The sequence below is a fragment of the Microtus pennsylvanicus genome, chromosome 8 (assembly GCF_037038515.1).
Source record: "Microtus pennsylvanicus isolate mMicPen1 chromosome 8, mMicPen1.hap1, whole genome shotgun sequence".
In the NCBI taxonomy this organism is placed as follows: domain Eukaryota; kingdom Metazoa; phylum Chordata; class Mammalia; order Rodentia; family Cricetidae; genus Microtus; species Microtus pennsylvanicus.
Window position 1 is genome coordinate 75689456 of NC_134586.1, and position 26641 is coordinate 75716096.

Consider the following 26641-nt stretch of genomic DNA (forward strand, 5'->3'; position numbering starts at 1 on the left):
TAAATCAATGAAGTAGAGAACTGGAAGAGATTTTCACAGTTAGAGAATCAGAAGCTGGAAAGATTCTGCACAGAATTATCCTCCATACTAGATGATCTGTGGGAACTGCAATAATAGTTGCAGATGTGCCAGATGCTCTTGCAGATGCAGTGAATACAGCACGAATATTGGTTGGAACTTGGATATTAGTAAACTTGTTGGAGGTGAGATTAAAATGACTCCAACCTGAGATACCAGTTCCAGCATTGTACTCAGGGTAGCAAAATGAATGCCTTCAAAATAGCTGGAACTTAGAACAAGTTCTTATCTATCTGATGGCTAGACTTTTATTTCTGTCAGTAAAAACTCAAATATACATGTTTTATGATGGTACCTTTTTATTTTAATCCATCTTGAAAAATTGATTTCTGAAAACCTCTCTGTCTCTACATAGTTACATCACTTTACAGACAGCTAAATATCTTTTTACAAATATGAATTTCTCTCCTACAGAGCAATACATCTCTAGTTACATCTATTTTAAATGTTACACCCCCAATATTTTCTCCATATAGTCTCCACAGAGCCACTTACTTTCACACTTCTTCTTTACACAGCCAAATATCTTTCCAAACAGTGTCATTCTCCACATAGTCATATACTTTTTCCTTCACAAGCATCTCTCCTACACACTTATCTCTCTCCCAGACAGCTACACCTTCTATATCTCTCTACCCACCCAGTTACATCTCTTCCCACTTCTCTCTCTCTTCACATACAGCTACAAATCCCTTTCACCATGCACCCACGATCTCTCTCTCTCTCTCTCTCTCTCTCTCTCTCTCTCTCTCTCTCTCTCTCTCTCTCTCTCTCTCTTCTCCCCTCTCTCTCTTCCTCTCCCCTCACTCTCTCCCTCTCCCCAGTAAAGTCCCTGAACAAATATGCATCCCATTTTCAGGGTTACACAGAACTTCTTGACTAAATAATAAGAAACAGAGTCATACCAATTACATTGTTTCTCTTAGTCTGGGGAGTTTGTGCAGACTGGAAATGGTGAGTAAATTAAGCATGTAATTCTGTTGGATTTGTGTTCCCAGCCAGAAATTGACATTGAAATTGTATTAAACAATATACAATTAGTTGTCTGAACCTTGAGGTTAAAAATATTGCAGAAGTCTATTCCTATTTACATGTTGTGATCTGTGAGTTTCCTTCTAATAAACAAAAACTTTAGAATGCTCTATTTGGAGATAGTTTGGGGTTATTTGACTCACTTTTTACACATTTGATGTGTTCTGCATCATCTGCTATATATTTTTGGTGACCTCTAATAAAGTCATTGATGCCAGCAACTCTCAGAAAAAAAAAAGATGTTGCTATCAGCACAGCTTTTGAAAAATAAGGAACTATAACACATTCATATGTACACACTAACAATGGTCTTCAAAAAATATTATAAGACAAACATAAAGTAAAGAATTTTATGACCATGAAGACAGAATTGCATAAGATACTATAAAGTAACTAGGCACATAGAAATAGGAGAAAGTGTTTCAATAATAAAAGCACAGGAAAACTGTTATTGTCATGAGGAATAGACGAACATTAATAATCATGAAGGCCTTGTCATGTGCCTAACACTGCAATCCAAAAAACTCCAATGGAGTTGAGGAGTAGGGAAAAGGGAAACAAACAAAATAATACACCAAGAAACACAAGCAGAATTATTGAAATTGATAAAACATTTCTTAATAACATTATGTTAGGAAAATTTAGTAATAAAAATAAAAATATTATTGGACTAGATTTAAAAACTATACAGAAGTCACTGTTATATCCATGAAACACACCTAACTGGTACTGAGAGTACACCAAACTGGTGCTGAGAGTTAAGCAATGGAAGGAAATCTACCTAGACAATTGGGGTACAAGCACAGTTGGGGTATTGTTGTCTGGTACAATAGAATACATATAAAACTTAATCAAAAATATAAATAAAGCAATACAAAAATCATTCACCAAATGTGTACTCAAATTTTGGGACTCAAATTTTATGAAATAAGCCAGGATACAATGGATATAGGATATCAGATATGCTCTGGTAGAACAGAAGATAGTATTTTCAATATAACACACTTTTCTTTAGATTCAAACTAAAGACCACCAGAGAAACATTAGAATGAACTGCATGATAAACAACAGATGCAACCTACATGGAAAATATATCACATTTATCATGTACATATGTATATATGATTAACCTAAGGCCCACCCCTTCCAATTCTTGCAAATGAAATCTAGGATCGAATCAAGAAGAGTGTACACTATAAGCACATCAGTTTCATTTTTTTCCCTTGTTCAGACATATCACAATGGAGCTGAAGAGATGGCTCCGTGGTTAAAAGCCCTGCCTAGTTTTGCAAAGGACATAGGTTTACTATCTTCTCAACATTCATATGAGAGTTCATAACTACGTGTCACACTAAATCCAGGGCATCCAGTTTTTTCTTCTGGAATTCAAGGGCAATAAGCACATATATGGTTCAGAGGTATACGTGCAGAGAAAAGACATAATACATGCATAACTCTAAATAAAAAGCATCCCTTTGAAAAGTTTAAATGTGAGGAATCATGGTGCACCTACAACCAATGCTGTTTGGAGCAAGCAGAGTAGTGGCAGTGCACTGCCTAGAGGGAATCTCAAAATAAAAGTACCTGTTGATCCCACAGGACTCACCACAAAATCTCCTGTAATTCACTAAAATTCTCTCAGGGATTCTTTGCTAATCATAACCGCTGTAGAGAGACATAAAAGTAGGTGTCCTTTGAGCACCTATTCAAGGCTTTATGTGCTAATTAGTATATTGAGACATTAGCCATAGTGCAGATTGCTCAGAACATCTTTAAAGGCAGCTTGTTAGTCCTGAAGAAGAAACTTCTCTACTCCAGTTCTCAGAGATGGGTCAGCTGTTCTCCAGCTCTTTTGGTCTGGGTTCCAGGGAGAGGGTACAGTGGTGGATACATCTTGTATAGCCTTTGTAGTTCTACATTATTTAGTGTGCTGATCATCAACATTATGACATTTAATGAGTGTTGTTTCCATTTTATTTTATGGCTTCTCAGAGTATAGTTCATGACTGTTATTACTCATTCTACACGATGGTTTTACAGTTGGATGCTTTCAGTGTATCTGTGACATCAAGGTGTGTTTATCATTCCAGGCTCAGCTGGTGGTGTTGTGATGACCCAATTTCCATCTTTGATGCTTGTGTCTCTATAGCAGAGGTTCACCATCTCCTAAAGGGTCATCAAGAGTGTCATTTAATCTGGTGATAGTTACATGTACTGGTATCAACAGGAATCAGAACATCACCCAAACTCTTTGTCTCTTTAGCATCTAATCATGAATCTAGTGTTTGCTGTGTTTGGTGGCAGTGGGTCTAGGACAGATTTCAACTTTTTCATCCATCACTTTGTAAGTGCTGCTACTGCAAGCTATTACTGTCAGCAGACTAGGGAGTTTCTTCCCACAGGGCTCAACAAGAACTTCCTGTCTTTACTATGCACTGAGTATCAGTCTTTGATCTGTGTTGTTACTCACTCATGTAAAACGTGGGATTTTAGAAAACTTTGTTGTAAAATCGGTGCAAGTGTGAAAAAGAGATTTCTTAAACTAATGTGTGTGTTTGTCTTACCATATATGCTTGGCAAGTTTTCAATGTTCTTCCTTAATAAAGATCCATATGTTATTATTTTCAATGTATGGCTTTATATTCAATAGATTGAGTAGACAATTATTCAAAATTTATGGGATGTTTATCAATTGTTTAAAATGAGTGTTTGAATATTCAAAACTGCTAAGTTGTCTTGAAGACACAAATTGACATCCTCAACCTAATATCACCCTGAATCTTATATTTGTTGGAGATTACAAAAGTCCCTCTTCAGTGGATTACAAACAGGCCTCTTGAAGTTGATTTACTGTTTAGCTTCTGAGTTGCATCTTTATGTCCATCACAGAAGCTCATCCATGGATTAGTGCTCAATATCTTTTCTTTAGTCTTAACCAATACTCACAACTTTCTCTATACTATTTTCCACAATATGGCCACCATATTCTCTTCTTGCCTACTTTCACTTTTTGCTATCTTCTTAGATAGAACATTACCAAGTCACACTATATATCCGGAACTGACCTGAAAATCAATACCTAGCATGCAGTGACACTGCACCTGCAATTTACCAGCCTCTTCACCTGGACTGCTGAATTGCATGTCACCAAACCCAGGTACTTTTTCATATTCTAGTTTTGTTCCCATTGCAGATGCATGAACTCTAGAGGCCCAAGAGTACAATCCATGATCATGAAAGCTTTACCCTAAAGAAATGTTGAAGGAGCTGCAGGCTGCGGTCCTGCCACCCGGCTCCTGGCCACCAGCTAGCTTATGCCCAGGAATAATTACACGGAAACTGTCGCCACTGCTTGGCCCATTAGTTCTAACCTCTTATTGGCTAGTTCTTACATATTGATCTAACACATTTCTAATATTCTGTGTAGCAGCACAACGAGCTGGCTTACCAGGAAAGATCTTAACCTGCGTCTGTCTGGAGTGGGAGAATCATGGCGACTGACTGACTCGGCTTCTTTCTCCCAGCATTCTCTTCAGTCTTCTCCTCCTATCTAATTTTCTGTCCTATCAAAGGGCCAAGGCAGTCTCTTTATTTAACCAATGAAATTAACACAAAACATAAGACTCTCCCCCATCACAGAAATTCTCCACTTCTTCATGAACTTTCCTTAGACTTTTGCTTTCATCTGATGTAGAATGAGAAACCTCAATGAAATGATCCTTAACAGGACATTCAAACATGTATGTTTGAAGTTTCCATGTTAACAGCTTACATTAAGGTAGTGAAACTGTACTGTATAATTTTCCTAATGTTAGACAACAAATTATCAAAAACCCAGTAATTTATGACCTCAACATCTGTAATCTGTCTTCATAATCTCCTCAGACTCTCACAGATCACAGTCAAGGTATTGTCAAGGCTGTATTCTTCTCTGGGTACTCCAGAACATCTCGCTGTAAGAGTAATGCAACCTTTTCCCCCCAATTTGGTCTCATTAAGGTTTCTAAAATTAGCTTGACTTTGCAAATGTTTTGACTCAACTACTCATGTACCAGGATTAAAAGCATAATCCTCATGTACAAATATTTTTCACAGTTACTGGTGGGACATACAGTATGGAAAACATCAAGGAGGTAGAAGATATCAAAACTGCTATTAATCAGTATTGACCAGGAGAAGTAGGCTGAACAACATTCCCAAACACAGAAATGGTTTTCAGAAACAAAACTATAGACTGAGTTACAGAGAAAAGTAATACATTTATGTGACTTTTATTTTTATGAGAGCTGAATAAATTTCTTTGCACATAAGTGACTTTTAATATCCATTTGTATGTTGATAGACACTGAATTGATTTAAATTCTTGACATTCTGAATAGTTTAACAATAAATGTGGGTGTTCAAGTAAATCAGTTTTATGATGATGTACATTTGCTTAGAATATACCTAGTGAATGGATAGCTAAATTATATCATAATTTCCTGTCTTCTTGTGGACCTACATACTGAAGTTCACACTGGCTGTACCAGTTTTCAGTCCTACGAGCACCAAATACAGCTTGTTCTTTCTGTGTTTACATCATTTTTAGTCACTTTCATGATTTCTTTTAAATTTCTTAAAAAATATGAAGTGATTTTATGTTTTTGCTTTGGTTTCTATCTGACTGCAAAAAATCAGTGGATCCACAAGACACTAAAGATCAACTAGAAGTCACTAACCAACTTCGGAAGAACCCAGGCTATTGATAATCTGGAACTTTCTTTACCTCCGATCATAGACATTTATTTAAAAGAGACTGGGTGAGATTTCCATATTTCTATACTATGGATGGTGGAATTGAAGGAACCATTAAGCACCATTAAGGCTTTGTCTGGGTGAAGCTGTTTTTCCCATGGGGCAAACACCACAGCTGACACTTGTTTGTCTATGGTTCTTCCTCTCACACAATTTCAGGTAGTTTTCTATGATATTCCAAAGAAAAATAACATGTGTTAGCAGTTGGGCCATTTAAGGAGGGAGGCTTGCATTTTAGGCTATAACACTGTATATGGAGATTGCATTCTGTTTATATCATGATAACAGAACATCTTTAACACCCATTTTGCTGAGTTTGAGGATGAAATATGATTTCCCTAGTCCTTCATTCCCAGTGGTGTCCATGGAACAGTATTCTGTGCCCAAGAGCTCTAAGTCATCAACAACAGACTTTCTGGCTCCATAGCTGGGAGCAAAATAATCTGTGTTGTTTTCAGCCAGTGTGTTTGTAGTTAACTCAGTTTTAATTACAGCCTAAGGAACCTAGTGCAGCAGAATGGAAACTTGAATTTTGAAAAATCAGTAACTAATGACTGTTGTGCTTTTTCTATCACATATAAAAAGAACATGGGCATTTTGTCCTTTAGTCTCCACGCTTTCCCCTTATGCACAATAAAAGCACATGTTTAACTGCAAAAGTCTTTGTGTTTGTAAGACCCCTGTCTCCATGTGTCCAGTCTTAATGAGCAGCAGTTAATGACTTGAAAGCACAATTTGAGCTCATGGTAGCTGTCACAAAGCAAAATACAAAGTTTAGTAAAGATACAGAGAACAGCAGAACTTATAGACATAGACTGAGGAAGCTAAGCATCTGTCATATTCTTGACCTTGAAATTGGGATCCTCTTTAATCTGCATACTGCTTGTTTATCTCTTATGATGGAGTGTTAGCAGTTAAACAAATGCTTATCAGAATTAATTAATATATTTTACATGAAAAGTTGATGCATGAAATTATATAAGTGCAAATTAAAAGTAAAATGCATGTCACTTAAATGCACATTTAATTTTCAATAATATTCATGATTTAATCCTAAAAGTTTAACATCAGATAACTACTTTGTCTTGGATATCAAATGGAAAGAACTTCCTATTAACAACTTGATTAATAAGACCTGTTTTTGAAAGATTGTCTCCATGGATAAATTAGATTTGCCTAAGACTTGTGCCCCAGGCTGGCCTCAAGCACATAATCCTCCTGCTTATATCTCTTCATTTCTGAGTTTGCAGATGAATCACGACTTCTTGCCATGAGGTTTTGTTTATTTATTTTTCTGTTTCTTGTACTTTACATGTAATACTGTTTTTATATATACTTTCAGAGTTCAACAACCTGAAGTCCAGTCAAGTTCTGTGATTTCTATTATTGCTTCTGATTTTCATTTATACTCAAATTTTTTTTCTTTAGGATGACAACAGTCTCTGGTGCTGTGGTCTATTGGTGTCACTAGTATTGATACTTGATGTAGAATGATTGAAACTCCTTCTGGACAGGTTTTTACATGTTTACTATGTCAATAGGACCGTTTTCACCCACTTTCAATATATTCTAAAATATCATTGCTGAAATAAACAATCTTGGCATTGTTTGTCTATATCCATGACTACTTGACAATATCCAGTTCATTTTGATTCCCTTTTCTTATTCCCAAATTTAGAGTCCTATTTCATTTTCTTGATTGGGGGGGGGGGATACTTCTTTGTTCTTTCTGGGTTTACCTTTGATTTGAGATGAACACTTTTCTCATATCAATCTTAAATTAATGTTCCCCAAAATTTCCACAGAGTGAATTCTGGTCTGCTCTTTATGTTTCTGTTCCTTTTTAAGTCTGGAAACTGGAGCCAAGTGTTCACTCAGCATGAATGACTTCAAACATGAGAGATAGTGAACCCAATTCTCTCTCTCATACTTTTCCCCTCTTCTTCACTCTACCCTTCCTTTCTTTTACTGCATGTTTTCTTACGCTGAGTTTCTTTTGCTATTGTGAATTTTTGAACATTTTTCACAATTTCCCTACTACTGTTAATCTGAGATAGCTTTCCTAACAGTTATACAAAAGCAAACTTGTTCAAATATGTCTTGGATTTTAACACAAAATTGTTATTAGAGTACTTAATATATTTCTATTGGAGAGCTATAAACTGATATCTTTCAGTGATCATACAAACACCTCTAGTATTATTTTTGCCTGTTGATTTTCACTAGCCACTCACACACACTGTCCTTATATTCCTGACTTATTTGCATGGGCCTTTCCAGGCAAGCCTAGCTGCTCAGAATGTATAAACCAGACTTTTACAGTGTGAAGTGAGATGCATCAGATAGGCAGGAGATCCATATATTGTGCTCTCATGTAAAAATATTCTACCTTATTATGTCTATATTCTGATTAAGAAACCTATCCTATTTTGAAGATATAGAGAGGATCAAGTGTGGTATAAACTACTTAAAATGCAGGAGATCTCCAAATACATTAAAGCTGAGTGATTCTGGCCAATGAACTTTTAGTGTAGGTAGCTAAATTTAGAAAATCCTCAAGTAAACCAAAAGAGGTACTTAAACCAACAATTATGAATCAAAACACAGAAACACAAGATCATGAAAAAAATTAAACCAAAAATTGTACGCCATGTGATCATAAATAACTTAAGGAATCAACTCAAAGATCTTAAATAGGTACAATTTTAGCTAGTGATTCCAAAAGTATACTCTTAAAATGGTGAGTTACCACAAAAGATACAAACAAAAATTTCATTCAGTCAAGGCTATAGAGAAGAAGGCTAGTAAAAAATAGAGGAAAGCATAAACAATGTGGACAATATAATCAACAACATATCAGAATAAGTGAACAAGGGGAAAATATCACAATTGAAATGTTATTTTAAAATTTCTTTGCATCAAATACAACACATAGTGAATGAGCATTAGCCCACACAAATGTGTGGCTCTGGTAGGCCTTGCTCTTCTCCCCATTTTCCTCTTCCTCTGCTAAAACTATTAAAACTATCCTGAAGCTAGTCTCCAAGTTATTTTGCTTATTTGGCCAGTTCCTTCTCCTGAGGCTGACTATCAATATCTAGCTATCAAAGAATCAAAATCCAGCAACCAAAAGCCCTCATTGGCTCACCTAACTAACATGCCCATGAAGATTAAGTACCTCATCCTATCACCAGGTCTCTACCTCTATAAATTGCCATTTTCCTATGAGATATGTTGAAACATCATTGGGTAATAAAATTATGACTATAATGTCAAAGAATTCTAGCATATGATGAATAGATCAATACCAAGATTCATAAGATAAAGAAGAGCTGAGATAAAAACTAAAGACATAGGAAACATATCAAATGGAATAAGAATAGAAAAATTCATATCTCTAAAAATATTTTGGTAAATACAAAAGGGCATTTAGTTCCCCAAATTGCTATCACCAGAAATGAAGAGAAAAAAACATATAGTAATTTTCTGTTTTCTTGTGGACTTCTGTAGAAGGAGGAGCAGGCTGCTTCCCATTGCTCAACTCCCGGCTACTGGCTAGCTTTATACCCGAAATAATGACACACAAACTGTATTCATTTAAACACTGCTTGGCCCATTAGCTCTAGCCTCTTACTGGCTAATTCTCATATCTTGATTAACCAATTTCTAATAATCTGTGTAGCACCACGAGGTGGTGGCTTACCAAGAAGGATCTTAACCTGTGTCCATCTTGGAGAGGAGAGGCATGGCAACTAATTCACTTCCCTTCTTCCCAGCATTCTGTTCGGTCTACTCCACCTATCTAAATTCTGCCCTATCAGGCCAAGCAGTTTTCTTCATTAATTAACCAGTGAAAGCAAGAGATAGATAGAAGACACTCCCACATCAGACTTCCATAATGAAGTTCACAGTGGCTGTACCAGTTTTCAGTCCCTCTGGTGCCTCTGTTTTGTCATTCCATCATTTTTCATCACTTCCATGATTTCCTTTCAATTTTTTAATCAAATGAAGCGATTTTATGTTTTTGCTTTGGATTCTATTTCACTGCCAAAATTAGAATTCACAAGTCACTAAAGATTATCTGTAACTCACTAACCAACTTGAGAAGAACACAGGACACTGATAATCTGAATCTTCCTTTACCTCCAATCATGTGTCTTTATTTAGAAGAGATTAGATAATATTTATTCTTCTGAAGGCATAAGTCACAAAAGAATCTCATACCAGTTTGGAATTATGATTAATAAAAAGGTTATTTATTTAAAAGGAATACTTACAGATCACCATCCTAGACAACAGCCCTCTGTGTGACCAGGAAAGAAGTCTAGAAGCTGGAAGCAGAGTTCAAAGCGAGAGAGACAGAGCAGGGCTACTGCTTCTTTTTAAAGCGAAATAGAGCATGCCCAAGTGGGCTGGTATCTTAAAGGCTATTGGCTGAAGGAGTGGAATGAGCTCCCACAGCACCTCCCCCTTTTGTTTATGTAAGAGACTTCCAAACCCAATTTTAAAAAACAATATATAGTAGAAACAGATATAAAGTATAAGATTAGAATTACAATCAGCATAAACAATATTAAGCAAGGAACTATACTTAATGTTTTAAAAAACATTCTATCCTAAGAAGTCTAAGTCCTGTTTTGGAAATGGCTTAGCTAGATCATAAGAGGACAGTAACTATGACTATCTAATCTTCAACCCTATCAAAGGCCTGAGAAGGGAGATAATATTACTTTAGCAGGCAGGAAGTATAATCATGCAGCTTCCAAAGATAGCAATATATGATAGAGACAACTAGCTACCTGGGAAATCACCCAAAGTCTCATTTGCAATGTTGAAGCAGCCAACTTTTGCTAAGGCTTAGAATAATTTTCAAAGATCATTTTCAAAGGCAAGAAAAATTTTCAAAACCATCTTCCCTCATTTTGGCAAGATTTGAGAGTCCTGTTTATCCATTTTAAGATATTATATCTTGTCAGTGATAGAGGCATGGGCATTTCTTTTCCAAAAGGCCAGTTTTTGCCAAGAAGAAAACAGGTGACAAATGGAGTGTCTTTGGTGCTCAGCATTCTCTCAGGAATAGATCAGTGCTTCCAGGAAAAATCATGTATCATGCCAACAAAACCTTAAGTTGTTTAAATGTCATGTTCCACAGATCCTTGAAGTGGTTGAAATTTACCTATCTAGTCAGAATACAATCTCTATGTATTTAGAGAACCTAATTGATCTAACTATATGTACAACAAACATGACAACTATTGACCTATAATAATTACCTGTATAACTTAAAGACTAAAACTTCATGTCAGAATATTAAGTAACCTGTAAACAAATATGCAACAAATAAGGACAATGACCTCAAAATGTAAACGATATATAAGTATCTTGATCAGAGGTAGGAATAATATATGATGCAATATAAAAATTTATCCTAAAAGTTTTATCAATATACAAAATGTCCTAAAAAGATATAATATCATATACATATATATATATATATATACAATCTGAAAAAATAAATTTGTACAGGTGTTCAAATAAACAAAAGTAACAAATATAATCGGAACTAGTATCAATCTACAAAAATTATACCAATGAAAATTATCCATCAATAATAGGTCACAAGTATTCACTCTATTACCCACTATTACTATACCCTAGTTTTTTTAAACATAGTTTTCACCCCAACCCCCTATCTAATACAAGTAATAATCAACATCTTCTAAACAGTGTTCCCAAACCAATGGACAAACATTTTGGACACCAAAGATACAGGATGTGACCTGCCCCACTGAAAAAGGTGCTGAGCCATGGGGCTAATATATACTAGAATAATGGGTTAATGTAAGTTATGAGTTAAGAAGAAGCCTGAGCTAATGGGCCAAGCAGTTTATAACTTACGGAGACCTCTGTGTGATTTTCTTTGGGGTTTGCTGGCTGTGGGATTTGGGCAGGACAGAAAGCACAACAAGCAGGTCCTCGTGTTACAAATGGTGCCTGAACATGTGGATAAATAAAGCCACATAAAGCCTAGAACAGCTTGGGAAGTAATTCTAGAACAAAATAACACCATTACACATGGTTTCTTGGTAGCAACAATTTCTATGGTCTGCTCTGCTTGCTAGAGGCAAGCAAGCACTCTCATCTAAGAGATGTTTCCTGCCTCAGTTTTAGCTGTAAAGCCTTGCACCTCTTTTAAAAGGTCCTGCCAAGAAACACTTAAATAGTGTTGATAAAAAGCTAATTGCATGCTTTTCAGTTTTCAGCCACTGCAGGAAAAAAGCAGTGCCATTTTAAAATGGCAGCTTTCTGGGCCATCCTGCCAGAGCAAATTCTTACTCTTTTAGGTATGTGGTCTGAATACAAAACATTTGAGTGTTGTGAACACACTTTTGTGGCTGGCTTCCTGGTATGAGGCTCAAATCTCAGAAAGCTAACAAATGGGCTGGATCCAGCTGCCAAAGCCATGGCTTTAATCCTATCCATATTGCTTATTAAATTAAAGACTCATGGGATCAGAAAAAGAGAGAGAGATAGAGTAAGATAGCTTCAAAGATGAAGGAAATCACCAAATGGTTTACTGTGTGTTTAAAAATATATGCAGGCTTGGGAGAGAAAAAAGGTTAAAATCCTTCAAATTAAAAAGAAAGAAAGATAATAGTTGGGTGTGGTGGTACACATCTTTAATCCCAACACTTGGGAGGCAGAGGTTGACAGACCTCTGTGAGTTCAAGCGTGTTAACACATAACTTTAATCCCAATACCTGGGAGGCAGAGACAGACACGTCTCTGTGAGTTCAAGGTATGGTAGCACACACCTTTAATCCCAACCCTAGGGAGGCAGAGACAGGGGGATCTCTGTGAGTTCAAGGACATCCTGTTCTATAAAGTGAGTTCCAGGATAAGATACAGAGAAACCCTGTCTCAAAAAGCCAAAAGTTAAAAATAAAAGAAATAGGGTTAAAATAAAGCAGCATAAAGATGGAAAACACACAGAGAATCTGGATACTGTATGTTATTATGTTCTCTTTGAATTGTTTGAATGCTGAGGAAAGAGCAACAGCTGCTAAAAGATACTGGCTTATAAATGCTGTTGAATTAATCCAAGATAGGTATTTTGAAAATAACTTGACTTCAAAATTGAAGTCAAAAGGTATGCTACTTTGGAGAATGAATTTGCTTTTGTTTCCACAGAAAATGAGAGGCTGTGGTTTATTCTGAGCTAAGAAAAATCAGGTTTGATCAAGGAAGACCATCTGAGAAATCCCCAGTAGGAACAGATGGCCCAGATATCTGAGTTCTTCATTCATAACAGATTCAAGACTGATGCCTGAGATGATCAAGACTCACAGGATACTCCAATCAGGACTTTATCATAATTCTAAAATTTCTTTAGGTCCCCATAAGATTATCAGCATCCCTAACCAGCAGTAAGTAGCCTGGAAAACTATACCTACATTCCCAAAACTGGACTGTAGATATTTTTCTTTGTTTAAAAAACAAAAGAGAGGAAAGTGGTGTGGGACAATTCTGTATTCTGTCACTTATGTTTTAAATAAACCCTGATTATCCAGTAGCCAGGCAGAAAGTATAGGCAAGACTACCAGACAGGAAGTAGAGGCGGGGCAATGAAAACAGGAGAATTCTGGAGAAAAAGAGGCTCTCTCTGCAGTCCTGTCCAGACACTAAAGAAGCAGGATGTGTCCTGCCACACTGAAAAAGGCACCGAGCCATGTGGCTAACATATACTAGAATAATGGGTTAATGTAATTTATAAGAGTTAACAAGAAGCCTGAGCTAATTGACCAATCAGTTTATACCTTATGGAGAACTCTGTGTGATTTTCTTTGAGCCTTACTGGCTGTGGGAACTAGGCAGGACAGAAACCCCAGCAAACAGGCCCTCATGTTACATTCTTCTGCTCCATATTTCTATACTGAAAATGGTGGAGCTGAAAGCATCATTCTGGCTTTGCCTGGGTGAAGCTGTGTTTCCCAGGGAACACAGAACTCACCTGTAACTAGTTGCTGTGTTGCTCTTTCTCTCCACAATTTCAGGAAAGTTTCTATGATGTTACAAAGAAAAATAACATGTGATAGCATTTGGACCATCTAACTAGGAAGGTCATAGGCTATAACTCTGTATGTGGAGATTATATTATTTTTACACCATAAAAAATGACAACATACTCAGCTCCCATATTATTGAGTTTGAGGATAAAATGTTTTCCTTGGACCTTCATTCGCAGTTGTGTCCATGGAAGAGGATGCTGTGCTCATGAGTTCAAAATCATCAACATTAGACTTCCTGTCTCCAAACATGGGAACAAATTAATCTGTGTTGTTTTTAGCCAATGGGTTTGTAGTTAGTTCAGCCTAAGGAATCCAATGCACCATGATGAAGACTTAATTTGTGAAACAGTAGTAACTAAAGACTTTTTCTATGACACATAAAAACAAAAAAGACCATGGGAATTTTGTCCTTTTAGTCTCCATGTTTCCCCCCTTGTGGTATTGTAAAAATACATGTTTAACTGCAAGAGCCTTTGTTTTTGTAAGTCCCCTGAAGAGGGATGCTCAAAAGAAATTCTATGCTGGCTCAGAATTGGATAGAACAAAGAGGTACTTATTTAGGTGTAGACTTACAGATCACAGTCCTCTGCATGAATGGGAATCCAGCAACTAGATGAGAAAAAGAACATATGCTTTACATCAGCATTTATAGTATAAAAAGCCATGCCCCAGTGGGTGGGTAACTTAAAGGTTACTGGCTGGAGGATTTTCTAAAGTACCTCCTCCTTTTGTTTAAATTAGAGAGTTCTAGGCCTCATACAAAATTATATACAATAAGAACAAATATCAAGTATAAAAATTAGAATTACAACAACTGTAAACAATATCAATCAAGAACCATGTGATAAATGTTTCAATCATTATCCTAACCTAAGGAGTCTAAGTCATGTATTATAAATATCTTGGCCAAGGCATGAGAGGAGAGTAACTATGAATCTCTAGTTTTCAAACCCATCGAAGACCCAAGAAAGGAAATAATATTTCTTGAGTAGGCAGGAAGTTCAATCAAGCACCTTCCAAAATTTGCAACAAATGACAGAAACAACTGGCTACCTGGGCAATCACCCAAAGTCTCATTTGCAACGTTGGAGCAAACAACTTTGGCTAAGGCCCAAAGTAAGTTACAAACCATTTTCAGAGGCAGGAATTTTTTTAAAAATCATTTTACCTGTCTTGGCAAGATTTGACAGTCCTGTTTATCCGTTTTAAGATATTATATCTTGTCGGTGGTTTAGGCATCTTACCCTGTCCTGGAAGGATTTGACAGTCTTTTATCTTGTATACTACTTGTCCTGTGTGGACATCATTTTGTCGATAGTTGATGCATGGGCAGTTCCTTGCCCAAAGGCCTGTTTTGCCAAGAAGAAAACAAATTCCAAGTGGAGTGTCTTCGGTGCTCAACGTTCTCTTGGGAACAGATTGAGGCTTCCAAGAGCAATCGTTTCTCACAGCAACATATCCCTAAGTTATTTAAATGTCATATTCCACAGCTCTGTGGTTGAAGACAACCTATCTATGCAGAATACAATCTCTAAGTATCTAAAGAACCTATAACGTCTAACTATAAGTATGACAAACATGGAGAACTCTTTACCTATAATTCTTAATACCCATATATCTTAAAGACTAAGACTTTGTTTTAGAATATTAAACAATATTTAAACAATTGTGTAACAAATGAGGATAATGACCTAAAAATGTATCTATATACAAAATAGTTTAAGCAGAGGTAGAAGCATACAATATGACAAAATAACTTTGCCTAGTTATGCAAATATTGTAGACAAAAATAAGTAACATATTCAATATTATCTAAGTTTGTATCAATGTATAAGAATCTATGCCATTGTAAATTGCCTATTAATAATAGCTCACGAGTATTCATTCTATTATTCACTATTATAATTAGTGTGAGTAAGCACACACTAATCTATCATTCCATCCAATTTCCCCCCTTTTTTCCCAAAGAGATCCCTGAGCCTACATACACATTGGACACCAGATGAATAGGGATGATAGGAAAAAAATCCCACACTAGCTCTGAATTTAATATACTAAAGGGTTATTTATTTAGAGGAAGAATCACAGATCACAGTCCTCTGCTTGAGAGAGAGGGAGCACAGGCTTTACGTTGGCATTTATAGTATAAAAGGCTATGCCTAAGTGGGCAGGTAGATTAAAGGCTACAGGCTGAAGGATTCCATACAACATCCCTCTGTCTCCATGTGTCAAATCTGAAAGAGCATCAGTAAATGATTTGAAAGCACAATTTGAGCTCAATGCAGCTGTCCCAAAGCAAAATACAAAATGTATGAAAGATACAGAGCACAGCACAACTTATTAGACATTGATGGGGGCATTTACTCATCTGTCTTATTCTTGATCTTGAAATGGGGAACTTCCTTATCCCCATACTGTTTGTTTGAATTTTATTATGCTTTGTTAGCAGTTAAACAGAGGAGATCTGAATATGCTTATTAGAAATAATTTAACATTTTGTACATGAAAACTTTATGTATGAAATCATATAATTAATTCAAATAAAAGGGAAATGCAAGTTATCTAAATGCATATTTAGTTTTCAATAATATTCTTGACTTATTGCCAAAACCTTAACATCAGATTACTACTTTGTCTTGGATATCAAATGCCAGGGGCTGCCTTGTAACCACTTGATTAACAAGACACATTTTTGAAAGATTGTCTCCATGAACAGATTAGACTGGGCTAGAACACGTGCCCTAGGCTGGCCTCAAGTACATAATCCTCCTGTTTATGTCTCTTCAGTACTGGGGTTGCACATGAATATTAACTTCTTACCATGATATTTTTTTATTTATTTTTCTGCTTCTTGTACTTTACACGCAATACTGGGTTTGTAATTTCCTTCTTATATACTGTCAGAATTCAACAACCTGAAGTCCAGGCAGGTTCTGTGATTTCTTTTATTGCTTCTGAAATTTTATTCACACTTAAACTTATCTTTTTATGCAGTCAAATGCCGCACCCACCCACGGAGACAGTGGGGCTGATCTACTGGGAGCTCACCAAGGCCAGCTGGACTATGACTGAAAAAGCAGGGGATAAAACCGGACTCTCTGAATATGGCAGACAATGAGGGCTGCTGAGAAGCCGAGGACAATGGCACTGTTGTTGTTGTTTTTTTTTTTATTGAGAAAAGGAGAAAAAAAAACAAGTTTCCACCTCCTCCCAGCCTCCCATTTCCCTCCCCCTCCTCCCACCCTTCTCCCCCTCCTCCCACCCTTCTCTGCCTTCCCTCACTCCTTTCCCCCTCCCTCTCCAGTCCAAAGAGCAGGCAGGATTCCCTGCCCTGTGGTAAGTCCTAGGTCCTCCCCCCTCCGTCCATGTCTAGGAAGGTGAACATCCAAACTGGCTAGGCTCCCACAAAGCCAGCACATTACGTAGGATCAAAACTCTGTGCCATTGTCCTTGGCGTCTCATCAGCCCTCATTGTTCGCCATGTTCAGAGAGTCCAGTTTTATCCCATGCTTTTTCAGTCACAGTCCAGCTGGCCTTGGTGAGCTCCCAATAGATCAGCTCCACTGTCTCAGTGGGTGGGTGCACCCCTCATGGTCCCGACTTCTTTGCTCATGTTCTCCCTCCTTCTGCTCCTCATTGGGACCTTGGGAGCTAAGTCCAGTGCTCCAGTGTGGGTCTCTGTCTCTATCTCCATCCATCACCAGATGACGGTTCTATGATGATATGCAAGATATTCGTCAGTATTGCTCTAGGATAGGGTCATTTCAGGTTCCCTATCCTCAGCTGCCCAAGGAACTAACTGGGGACCTCGGCTTGGGCACCTGGGAGCCCCTCTAGGGTCAAGTCTCTTGCCAACCCTAAAGTGGCTCCCTTAACTAAGAATTGTGGTTCCGAGCTCCCCTGTCCAACCTTCCTTTATCCCAATCCTCCTGTTTCCCCAAGTCCCCCCCCTCCTTCCCTTCTAACTTTTCTCTCCCCACCTCCCCTTACCCCCATCCCACCCCACCCCCAAGATCCCAATTTTCTCCCCGGCAATTTTGTCTACTTCCCTTAGACAAGAGGATAACTATATGTTTTTCCTTGGGTTCACCTTCTTACTTAGCTTCTTTAGGTTCACCTATTGTAGACTCCGTGACCCTTATTTATGGCTAGAAACCAATTATGAGTGAGTAAATCCCATGTTCAACTTTTGGGGTCTGGGATACCTCACTCAGGATAGTGTTATGGCACTGGGTTTTGATCCTACTTCATGTTCTGGCTTTGTGGGAGCCTAGCCAGTTTGGATGTTCACCTTCCTAGACCAGGATGGAGGGGGGAGGACTTTGTACTTTCCACAGGGCAGGGAACCCTGACTGCTCTTCAGACTTGAGAAGGAGGGGGAGAGGAGTGGGGGGAGGAGGAGAGGAGTGGGGGAATGGGGAGAGGAGTGGGAGGCTGGGAGGAGGCGGAATTTTTTTTCTCAATAAAAAAAAAACATCTTTTTATGGATGCCAACATTCTCTAGTGCTGTGGTCTATTGGTGTCAATAAAATAACTACTTGATATAGGTTGGCCTAAACTCCTTCTGAAGAGGATTTTGCATGTTCATTATGTCAACAGGAACATTTTCACCTACTTTCAATATGGCTGACTTCTAGATTATTCTAGAAAATACATTTCTGAAATAAACTCTCTTGACAGTGTTGGTCTACAGCCATGACTACTTGAAGAAATGCAGTTCAATTTGTTTTGCTTTCTATCTTCCCAAATTTAGAGTCCTGTTTCATTTTCCCAATGTTATATGGAGGATATTTCTTTGATCTGCTGTGTTTACCATTGCTTTGAGATGAAAGCTTCTCTCATCTCAATCTTAATTTTCCCCCATGATTTCCACAGAGTGAATTCTTGGCTGAGCTTTGTTTATGTTTCATTTTTACTCTGGAATCTGGAGCTCAATATTCACTCAGCATGAATGACTTTACACATGAATGATAAGAAACCCAATTAGCTTGAATTCACTTTCTCATACTTTTCGTCTTTTCTTCACTCCACCCATCCTATCTTTTACATCGTGTTTTCTTACTCTATGTTTCTTTTGCTGTTGTAAATTTTTAAACATATTTTACTATTTTCCTAGTACCATTAATCTGAGATAGCATTCCTAACATTTCTACAAAAGCAAACTGTTTACAAATGTCTTGGATTTTAACACAAAGTAGTTATTAGAGTTACCTATTAAGTTTCTGTTGGAGAGCTATAATCTGATGTCTTTCAGTGATCATTCATTCTGCCCATGGTGCTATTTTTGTCTGTTGATTGTCACTAGCCACTCACACACACTGCTCAGACATTTCCTTATGTATTTGCTGAATGCTTTGCATGGGTGCCTCCAGGCCAGCCCAGCTCCTCAAACTTTATAAACCATACTTTTTCAGTATGAGCTGAGCTGCATCAGATCGGCAGGAGGAGCAAGATGGAGTCACAGACACAAGTCCTCATGTCCCTGCTGCTCTGGGTGTCCGGTGAGAAATTGAGAAGTATTATAACCTTTTAGAGTCAATTCATTGTACATAAGAAATTTACAGAGTGTGCTAGTGCATAATAATTCTTACAGTATTTTGTAAGATATACATTGACAGGGTGACATTGCAAGTTTATTAAATTATAAACTTTAGCTGTTACTCTATCTGTGTTTGCATATTATGAAGCTTCTTTTTGTATTCCTTATGAAAGGTACCTGTGCGGATATTGTGATGACCCAGTCTCCATCCTCCATGGTTATGTCATTAGGAGAAAAGGTCACCATCAGCTGCAAGTCCAGTCAGAGTCTTTTTGACAGTAGATACAACAAAAACGACTTGAGCTGGTACCAGCAGAAGCCAGGGCAGTCTCCTAAACTGCTAATCTACTGGGCATCCACTCGGCACACAGGGGTCCATGATCACTTCATAGGCAGTGGATCTCAGACAGATTTTACTCTCACCATCAATAGTGTCCAGGCTGAAGATATGGCAGATTATTACTGTGTGCAAACTTATGAGTATCCACCCACAGTGCTTCAGCCTCCAACAAAAACTTCTGAGAAACTCAACAGCTGCCTGCACCACGGGCTGCCCTGCACCTGTCCACTTCTCCTTTCTGCCTGGGAGACAGTGAGCCTAAAACTCTGATCAAAATGTTGTCAGAGCCGAGCAAGATATAATAGATTCAGTGTCCCTTTGTCCTTTGGTATGAAAACCCTGTAAGTAAAAATGCAGAGAATAACTTAGTATTGTCTTTCTTTTCCTTCTGTAATAAAATACCACAAGTTCTGTTACTTGAATATGAAGGATTTATCTTTTTATAGGTCAGGAGTTCTGGTGTCCATCATAAGACTCTTTGGGCTGAAGTGATGATGACAAACTGTATATATTATTTTTTTTGAAAGCTGTGGGAAAGTATTTCTTTTACTTATCCAGATTCTAGAATAGTTTCTTACTTCCTTACTTATGTCTAGTTCTTCTGTTTTGTTTTTCTTTCCTTTTTTATTACATTTTAGTTGGTTAAGTTTCTGTGTCAATGTGAGTGTGCATTTGTGTGTTGTGTTCAAGGGTGTGCATATTTCTAGGTGCACATGACATGGCCTGGTTCTGAAGATTAGAGAACAATTTGAACTTGTTTGTCATTTTTTCATTAGAGTTCTGGGGATAAAACAGGTTTGACATGAGGATTGGTGTCAAGTATCTTTGGAATGTGAACCATTATGCTGCCCATGAGAATCTTTTTTAATTGATTTTTATTGATCTCTACATTTTTCTCAGTTTCCGTCTCTGCCTCTTCCCCACCCTTCAACCCAGCCCCAAATTCCCATGATCCAAATTTACTCAGAAGGTCTTGTCTTTTTCTACTTCCCAGGTATATTAGATCCATGCATTAATCAAAATTCATTATAAACAATTTTCTTAAAAGCATTTTTTCCAGTATATCATATATTTGACCATATGTGCTAGTCTTTCCCATTTCTCCTTACCTTTCCTGCTGTATTTTCTTTTACTATCTACCTTCCACTTTTATCTCTGTCTCTCATACTTAAACACACCCAATCCCACATATACATTCATACACATACACTATCAAAATACTATGCACACACAAAGGAAAGATTATCTCAATCATGAGAGCACAGACAAAATGTTAGTGGAAAGAGAAGAGTAGATGGATAATGATTACCAGGAAAAAGATATGAGTATTCCAATGCTGCAAATCAGAAACTCCAATACATTTGAGGAGTAGGGGCAAAGGAAAAGAAACTAACAAAAATCTAATACACCAAGAAACTGCAACAAATGGATAGAAATTAATAAGCATCTATTAATAATCATATGTGATCACAATTCAGCAAAAATGATACACATATTGTTGAAATGCATAAAAACTATATCCAACTGTCTGTTTTCCCCAGGAAACACTTCTAACTGGTAACAGTACTGCTGAGAGTCGAAAGATGAAAGCAAATTTAGCAAGGGAATGGGGGTCCAAAACCAAGCTGGCACAGCTCTGTTACATTAGAATCTAAACAAATCTGAATCAAACAGATAAAATCAGCCATAAAGTAAATGATTCACTAGTAGCGATTCCAAATGCATACACATCAAACTTTGGGGCTTATTATATAACAAATATAAAAAAAGTTTTATATAACAAATGTGGATAGATATTGGGAGGCCCTCCTGGTTGAAGCTTTCACTATTCCATAGCCTGGCAGTACTCTGTGACCTTGGCATAATGGAGGAGTCCCTTCACCCCAACTACCTCCCTAGAGGAGGGTACCCTGTTCTCTGCCTGACCTTATTTGGAACTGTCTCTTGTCCCAACTGCCTGATTTATCTCTAGTATGACAATTAAAACATCTCTGCAAATGATTTCCCCGTGTTGCCCAAATGGTTATTTGATATTGTGCTTGGAGATTTTGATAGGACTGTCCTTCCACCTATGATAACTAAGACTTGTACTAGGCACTTTATGATAGAATTGTGCTGTACAGTACAAATTATGTGATGAGTCAGCTGCTGCTCCCATCCTTTACATTTCCCTTCTCTGAAAGCCAAAGAGGACTCCCAGAAACTACCACCCATAAGACTATTTCTGTCATGTTCACAGACAATCCAAAGTTTCAAGTAGATACTTCTCCTCCTTTGTCATTTTGGAGCAGTGACCAATGAACTGTAAGGAAAAAGGAGACCCCACAGTTAGAATGAATATAGAAGTTCATATATATTTTGATAAAATCACAGAGGGTAATTTCAGCACACTGCTCTCTTTCTTAGATTCAAACTAAAAACTACCAGGGACAATTTAAGCTATACTGAAGAAGAAATGAATGGCCACCATGACATCTACAATAAATCCTATTAATCTTTCTTTCTTTCTTTCTTTCTATCTATCTATCTATCTTTTTATCTATCATGTGTACATATATATTATATCTTTCATAGCATCACATCAACCTTCTATAAAAAAAAACAGATTTCATTTTAAACCACAATGTAAGTCTTAAATAAAGTAAGAGAATCTAAATGAAACTAGAATCACAGAAAGAAATTATAAGAACTAAACAATTAATTAGACATATCCCAGTAGCCTCTTGAATTACCATTGATTTATTGAAGAAGTCAAGGAGAAAAATAACCAATACATAGAATCAAGTGAAAATAAGGGCACAACTTCCCTGAATTTTTGGGAGGCAACTATGTGATACTGAGAAGGAAATTTATGGCTTTGAATAGCTACATTAAAACCCAGAAAGACCTCAAGCAAATGACCAAATTCATTGAGTTCTCAAATAAGCATTTAATGATGAGCCTCAATATCTAATAAAGTCATCAAATCAAACAAGAGGCCGTCAATGGTAAAAGGTGATAAATATTAATGCAGAAATTAATGATATGGGCACTAAAATAGCAATATGTAAAAGTATTCAATGAGTTTGCTCTTTGAATAAACAGATGAACAACAGTGTTGTGGGAACTCCTTCTATTCCTTCAGCCAATAGCTGCTGAGATACCAACCCACTGGGGTGTGGTCTCTCTTTCTTTAAAAAAGCAGCAACTGCCCTCACTCACTCTCTATCGTTTCCCTTCCCACATGAATTTTAAACTCCACAGGCCTGCGTAGTCTCTGCCTGCCTGGTTTGCTCTTTTCTAAGTCATTTTAAAATCTCCCTTGCAAGAGCAGTGCTTAAGTGGAGTGAACCAGAAAACAAGCAGTTGCCAAAAGCTGCAACTCCTCCGGGTGACTCTGTCACATGGAGGCATACACAGCTTCTGGACTGCTTTTCTCTACGACTGGATTCTGGGTTTCTGGTTCTGTGTATGGAATTGATGTAATTACATTTACTTTGTTGAGCAACTTGCATTTCCCAGTTTTTAACTACTACAAGGGCAGACATTGAAACAGGACCCTGTTTTCTTCACCTTTGCAGTGGTTATAGTCACGACTTGGCAACAGCGCCACCTTCTGGATAATCTGTAATATGGCAGTTTTCGTTTCCAACGCAAATTTTACTGCTTTGTTTACTAATACAATGGATTATATCATGCAAGGTTTATAAGATTATGGGGATACCTTAGTTTACTTGTTACTCGGTTTCAGTTTTCTTTTCCATATTCTATCTTTAAGGAAGAATAGGCACTCCTAAGAACGATAGAATCTTTATGGACTAATAATGAACAACTAGTTGAAAGGATTAAAATTATTGAAAATCAGAGGTTACCTGTACAAGTGGATACTATGATAGACAAAATTGACTCCATATCCAAGGGTACTAGAAAGTTACCTGAAAGGGTTCAGGCTATTGAATTTGATGTTCAAATGTTATCACAAAGTTTTGATAACATAATAGACAGAATGTACCTCCAAGATAGGAATCTACATGATATACAAGAAAAGTTTAAGGAGGACAAGTTATCTTTGAAGGAAAAAAATAAGGCTTTGGAATCACAGGTTCAGAATGGGGACCAAAAAATTGATACCTCAGTGAAATCACTGGAAATATATACAGGTCAGGAGATTCAGGATTTAAGAGAGACAATGATAAAAAGATTTGAAAAGATTGGAGAAATGATTGCAGCTGGTGAACAGAGTAAGGAAGCACAAGGACAGGATACAATGCCTCCACCAGCTATTAGAACTGGCTTACCCAGGGTTCTAGCAACATACCCTATACTTAATTCTGAAAAAGCATCAACTTCTAAAGGCTCAAAGGGAATCAAAGAAGCTAGATGGACACCAATAGCAATGAATGATCTAAAAGAAATTAAGCAAGCTATTGTTAATTTTGGCTTGCACTCTGCATATATTAAGGAAATGATAAGGACTTGGGCTTCTAATGCTAAAGCTACCCCCATGATTTCCATCAGTTAATGTCTGCAGTTTTAGATGATGGACCTTCCTTAATGTTTGGAATTTATTTCAGAGAAGAATCCAAACATATGGAACAGCAAGGAAGAGCAAAAAATGTGGAGGTTTCCCAAGGTCAAATTCTTGGTGCAGGAGCATATGCTAATCCAGAGGTCCAAGCTCTTTATGACAAAGAAGTATTGTGTCTATGTCACCAATCAGCTTAAAATGCTTGGGATAGGATACAAGATCCAGCAAAAAGGATTGAATCATATACCAGGATTAGGCAGGAACAGAGAGACCCCTTTATTGACTTTTTGCAAAGATTAATTAAGTCTTTGGACATAGGGGTAACAGACCCAGAAGCTAGAAAAATACTTTTTGAATCTCTAGCTTTTGAGAATGCAAACATAGAATGCAAAAAGATAATTGGGCCTTTAAAGTCTAGATCAGTAAGCTAAGGAGATTGTAAAGAAAGGGGCTACTTGCTCTTTCTATAACCAAACGCCACTGCCTGCAGGGGCTAATCCAAAGGGCACCCAAAGGAATGAAATCTGGCAAATGGATGTGTTCCACTTTGTAGAATTTGGCAAATTAAAATATATTCACCACACCATTGACACTTATTCAGGCTTTCAGTGGGCAACTGCTTTAAGTTCAGAAAAAGCTGATTCAGTAATCACTCATTTATTAGAAGTCATGGCTATCATGGGTATACCTACACAAATAAAGATGTATAATGGTCCTGCTTATGTCTCTAGGAAAATGAAACTGTTTTTTGATTATTACAATATCAAGCATGTTACAGGTATACCATACAATCCTACAGGCCAAGCAGTCATAGAAAGATCAAATCAAACTATAAAGGATATATTGAACAAACAGAAATGGGTGGAAAATACCCCCAGAAATAGGTTACATAATGCTTTGTTAACCTTGAATTTTCTCAATGCTAATGAGAAGGGAACAACGGCTGCAGAAAGACATTGGATAATGGAAAAGTCTGCTGAACTAAATCAACCCGTTTATTTCTAGGATGTGCTGACCTCACAATGGAAGCCAGGAGATTGCTGCGTTGGGTAAGGGGTTTTGCTCTTATCTCCACAGGTGAGGAAAAATCGTGGATACCGTCAAAATTAATAAAGGTTCGGTCTGAAGAAGAGAAGCCACTTGGAAAAAATAAATAGCAATTCATTCACAAGGATGGTGAGCATACTGATGGTAAGAAATACAGATAGGTTGGGGGCAGGGTTCTTTTCTTATCTCCATAGGAAAATACTCATCTTCAAAGAAATTAAGGGACCCTGAATATTTAATTACTGGTTTCTATAACCTTGAATACTATAGTTCCAGGAACTCATAATTCTGGGAAGGATATGATGAGGTATTATGGAAAAAAGTCACAAGCCATTCAGGCTGTACAAGAACATACAGTAAATAACAAACCTTTAGAGATACCAACAACCCTACCTTTAAAATGGCTAACTGAGAAGCCAATATGGATCAAACAGTGGCCTCTAGCTGAAGATAAATTACAAGCATTGGAACAGCTGGCACAAGAGCAACTAGATGCTCACCATATTGAAGAATCAACCAGCCCTTAAAATCCTCCTGTGTTTGTTGTAAAAAAGAAGTCTGGTAAATGGAGAATGGTAACAGATCTAAGAGCTGTCAACAAGGTAATTCAACCTATGGGCCCACTACAATCTGGAATTCCTTTGCCTTCTCTATTACCAAAAGGATGGCCTCTTATAGTCATTGATTTGAAAGATTGTTTATTCACTATATCTTTACAAGAAATGGATAGAGAAAAATGTGCCTTCACAGTGCCTACTTATAATAATTCTCAGCCTAATAGGAGATAGCAAAGGACTATCCTCCTATAGGTGATGCTCAATAGTCCCACATTGGGCCAATATATTGTAAGTAAGCCATGGGAAATAATTCGTAAGCAATTTCCCAAGTCCATAATTTGTCATCACATGGGTGACATTTTGTTGTCTGATTCAAATAAAGATACTTTAGAAGGTATGTTTGAAGAAGTAAAGAAAGTCTTGCCTAGGTGGGGATTACAAATTGACCCTGAAAAGATTCAAAGAGGAAATTCTACTAATTACCTAGGTTACAGAATAGGGTTAGAGAAAATTAAAACGCAAAAGGCATAAATTAGGAGAGACTGGTCGAAGACTCCTAATGACTTCTAAAGATTGTTAGGAGACATTTCCAGTCTACAACAAGCTGTTGGGATAACACCTGATCTAATAATTCATTTAAACAAAACCTTAGATGGTGATAAAGATTTGAATAGTCCC

The 26641-nt window shown here is 37.3% G+C and overlaps 1 gene segment (V, D, J or C); it reads left to right on the top strand.

Moving 5' to 3' along the window:
- The first annotated feature begins 19396 nt into the window (after nt 1-19396).
- LOC142855353 (immunoglobulin kappa variable 4-1-like) lies at nt 19397-20122 on the top strand. The segment is given in 2 exon segments: nt 19397-19474; nt 19686-20122. Coding segments are annotated over 2 exon segments (486 nt in total).
- The last annotated feature ends 6519 nt before the right edge of the window (nt 20123-26641 follow it).